Source organism: Nanorana parkeri, unplaced genomic scaffold (assembly GCF_000935625.1).
Source record: "Nanorana parkeri isolate BGI_ZX_2015 unplaced genomic scaffold, ASM93562v1 scaffold1024, whole genome shotgun sequence".
NCBI lineage: Eukaryota > Metazoa > Chordata > Amphibia > Anura > Dicroglossidae > Nanorana > Nanorana parkeri.
Genome location: NW_017307292.1, coordinates 409,846 through 414,108, shown reverse-complemented (window position 1 = coordinate 414,108; position 4,263 = coordinate 409,846). Strand labels below are relative to the sequence as shown.

The following is a 4,263-nucleotide window of genomic DNA, read 5'->3' as shown; positions in this document are numbered from 1 at the left end:
AAAGTGATAAAGTAAAAAGAATCAATAAAATTAAAACTAACTCTGCTGCCCTGCCATCTGGTTGCCATTCTCCATGGTTGGGGGGGTGTCGACGGGGAGGGGGGTGCATTTCGGAACCTGGCCTTGGGGCGGCGGGAGAGTAAATCCGGCCCTGACTGCAGTCATATACAGCCAGTTTTGTACATGCTGTGATGGCTGCCTCTTGGACTCTACATCACTAACTACTGACCCCTGAACCTTTTGTTGCTTCTGAACCTTGCATTACTACTGAGCTCTGAACTCTGCATTATTTGCTTCTGTCCCCTACTCGTGTCCCCTGTACTCCATGCATTACCTAATCATGTCCCCTGTACTCCATGCATTACCTACTCGTGTCCCCTGTACTCCACCTCTTTATTACATGTGTTACATACTCCTGGGTCAGGAGTAGGGTTGCACAGATACCAAGTACGAGTACATGTACCGATACTTTTGAGCTCCAAGACTAGATTAGAGAAAAATTCAAAAATTAGGAGGCAGCTGTCATTTGTAAGGAGCACACGGAGCTCCTGGGATTTGTATATCTCTGTTTTAATGTACGATTTTGTTTTTATAAATAAACGAATGCACAGATACCAGTTTTGCGAGTACGAGTACTGGTACTTGCCGAGTACTTACAAGTACGAGTACTGATACATTTTTGTTGTCATGTGACAGTTTTTCTAAAACAACACAAACTAATGATTTCAGGACAGTGGTGGAGCGCCAGAGCCAGGTCCCTGCTGCAACCCTGGTAGTTCTCATGAAAATGCCAAGTATCTGCACTGGTACTCGAAAAGTATCTGTGCAACCCTTATCAGGAGTATGTAACATACAGAGTGTAGGGGTCCTGCACTCTGTTACATACTCCTGTTTCCTGCTCCATGCACTCTTGACCCCTGTTTTCTGCATTATATATTCCTGTTCCCTGATCACCACGTAATTTGACGTACGATTTGCTAAGGCACACTTATAGTACCCAGGGACTTTTGTCTTTTACATGTTCAGTGTCTGCTTCCTCTTCAAGAAGTCTGTGACCAATTGTTTCTGGGCATGCTAAAAATGTGGGCATGGGAGTGTGGCATTATAGGTGTGGTTACAAGTGGGCATGGTCAGTAGTGTGTTCCTGGATTTCATTTTGACAATCTGGTAACCTTAGCCCAGGTACCACATCCATAGATATATACCATAGTAAAAAAATGTTGAAGGTTTATGGTACCAAGACAAATATAATTCTAAAAAAATGTTGATTTAAATTCCATTAAAAAAAACCTTTTAAAATGTATGGCAATCGGTACATTTAATTGTACAACAGATTGTATAAAAAAGAAAAACCTCTGAAAGCTTTACCTCTGACCATCGCTGATCAGCTACATTTATGTATCGATAATCATGTAAGCCTTCATTTTGTATGCTCTCGTACATGAAGAGTTTTTGGTTATGGGGTGACAAAGCTATATCCCAGTCTCCCAGCTGTGCTTTTGCGTTTGTCACACTGTTGAACGTGCTCCTGCTTGAGACTGCTAGCAGCCATGTCACCACACATTGTGCAGTATGGTCCAGTGTTGTCACTATCAAAAACTCGGTCCAGAGCAATATTGTGCAACCAACGCTGGAGTGAGTGCATGTAGACATAAAGTGGCTGAAAATGCTGCAGGAAAATAGCTGGACTGAGACACTAGAAATGGTGAAAACAGCATTTTTATGTTGGAAAAAAAAAAACATGGCAGTTGTTTGATGCATGGTGCTTCAGCAAAGCAAGTGTCTTCTAGTTAGGGTATTTATCAACTGAGGGCCCTAGGGTAACACTAGGGTAGCAGGATCCATGGGTTTATTGCATGCTATGGCACAGTGCATGGTACTACATACTAGGTGCATTGCGTTGACATTCATTCATGTTATTGTGTTGCGTAGCACTGCACAGGTGCATTGAGGTGCAATTCGGAATGAATGGCTATGCACAGCGCATGTGGTACTCTGCAATAGTGTGCACCAAATGCAGCACCACATCTAAGGACTGGTAAGCTGTAACTTTTGTTCTTGGGTTTCCATGTGCTTTTAAATACGCATTTTGTTAATTTAATTTGACCCATGAGCTGACATATATTTTACCTGTTTCTTTTAAGATTGGTCAGTCGGAGGTTTACTTGATCAGCCCTGACACAAAGAGGATTGTTATTGAAAAGAGCTTTAAGGAAATATCCTTTTGTTCTCAGGTAAGTCTACATTTTTTTCAATATTAGTAAAACCTTTAGTATCTGTGCTGACTCGATAATTCCAAAGCATGTTTGCTGTCTCCTCAAGTTCTGCGTTACCATCTTCACATTGTGCCTTTATACAGTAATGAAAAGATGTTATTACACATATACATCTGTAACCACAATGATTCACCACTGTGTACAGTGCAATATACAGTGGAAGAACCAAGAATCAAATAAGAATCTGGTTTTTAAAATGGACTTTTCAGTAATATTCAAATCTGCATGAATAAGTTATTTCCCGTCCTGTCACAATTTACAGAAAACGTATCATTTTTCAAAAAGAACTGTCCATGAGCTCCAGTCTGGTGAGTTTGTCTAGGCTGAGATGATGTCATACATTGTGTATATACAAAATATGAGAATCCTTGTAGGATATTGGGCTGTATAGCCTTGTGAATGGGGTGAAAATAGACATCGGTGTCTGAAATGTTTATTGTCAAAATCTTGAAAGACAACCTAGATTATCTATACTAGATCAGGCGTGGCTGTAATATAAAGGTCTTTGGAGGCGCCTGCTGTTTTTATGTGAGGGCCGGAATAATGTAGAAGCTCACTGGACAGGGAGGCAATAGTTGGTGAACCAAATTGTAAATCAAACCTCTGACATAGTTTCATTACATCCGTTATATATTGATCTTTTATTTTTCAATATTCTGTCATTGGATGGCAACGCTGTTCATTCTGCAGTGGAATTGGTGCTGGATAGACTTTAAGTAATGTACAAACAAATTAGAACCCAACTGTAGATGGCTTAAAAAAAAAAATCCCCCACCCCTGCGAACACATGTATGCCAACGTAAACATGCAATGGGTGTGCCTATGTATGAAAACAACGATTGCACTACTCAAGTTGTATATTGACACATGTGCCAGAGTGAGAGCAATATTTCTAGTTCGATATTCACGGTTAACGCTAAACTGATGACCTGTACAGGCTTTTAAAGTGTCGCCTATGGACAATTTGGGGTACCGTACTTTGTCGCCATTTCAAAGGCACATACAATTTTTAAGCTTGGCATGTTGGGTATCTATTTACTCGGCACAACGTCATCTTTTACATTCCTACAAAAAATTGTCTATTATATTGTTTTTGTACATCTAAAATAACTTGGATGTAATTTTTACTTAATTTTTGGGTTTGATAGAGTTGTACTAATATCATGTGCCCTGAAATGTGCCACCTGCCACCATTTTATTCTAGAGAGTCTCTGCTTTCAGGAAATAATTCTCAGGGGGTTTCAGGCCTAAAATGTGGATTATAACATCTGTGTAAAAATCGCTCTTGCAGCAAAAGGGTTAAAGGATAAGTGCAAGGGACTTTCTGACAGCCCTCCCATCATACAGTAACCTAGGATTACAGCAATTCGTGAAAGGTGCACTTATTCATCTCTCACACTCACACTCACACACACACACACACACACACTCTCACTCACACACTATCTCTCTCTCTCGCACACACTCTCTCTCGCACACACTCTCTCTCGCACACACTCTCACTCTCACACTCTCTCTCTCACACTCTCTCTCTCTCGCACACACTCTCTCTCTCACACACACATACACACACACTCTCTCTCTCTCTCTCTCTCACACACACACACACACACACACACACACTCACTCACACTCACACACATTCTCACACACACTCATTCTCTCATTCACTCACTCACTCTCACACTCACTCACTCACTCTCTCTCACTCACACTCTCTCTCACTCACACTCTCTCTTCACACACACACACACACACACACACACTCTCACTCACACACTCTCTCTCTCACTCACACACTCTCTCTCTCACTCACACACTCTCTCTCACTCACACACTCTCTCACTCACTCTCTCTCTCTCTCTCTCTCTCTCACTCACACTCTCTCTCTCTCTCTCACTCACACTCTCTCTCACTCACTCACTCACACTCTCTCTCTCTCACTCACTCACACTCTCTCTCTCACTCACACACTCTCTCTCTCTCT

The 4,263-nt window shown here is 41.6% G+C and overlaps 1 protein-coding gene across 2 annotated transcripts in view; it reads left to right on the top strand.

Moving 5' to 3' along the window:
* Positions 1–4,263, top strand: part of TBC1D1 (TBC1 domain family member 1) — a 173,585-nt gene that overhangs the window by 82,005 nt on the left and 87,317 nt on the right. For both annotated transcript variants that reach the window (XM_018567235.1, XM_018567234.1), the window contains exon 3: positions 2,145–2,234. In XM_018567235.1, coding sequence (XP_018422737.1) covers positions 2,145–2,234 — 90 coding nt within the window. The remainder of the gene's footprint in view (positions 1–2,144; positions 2,235–4,263) is intronic.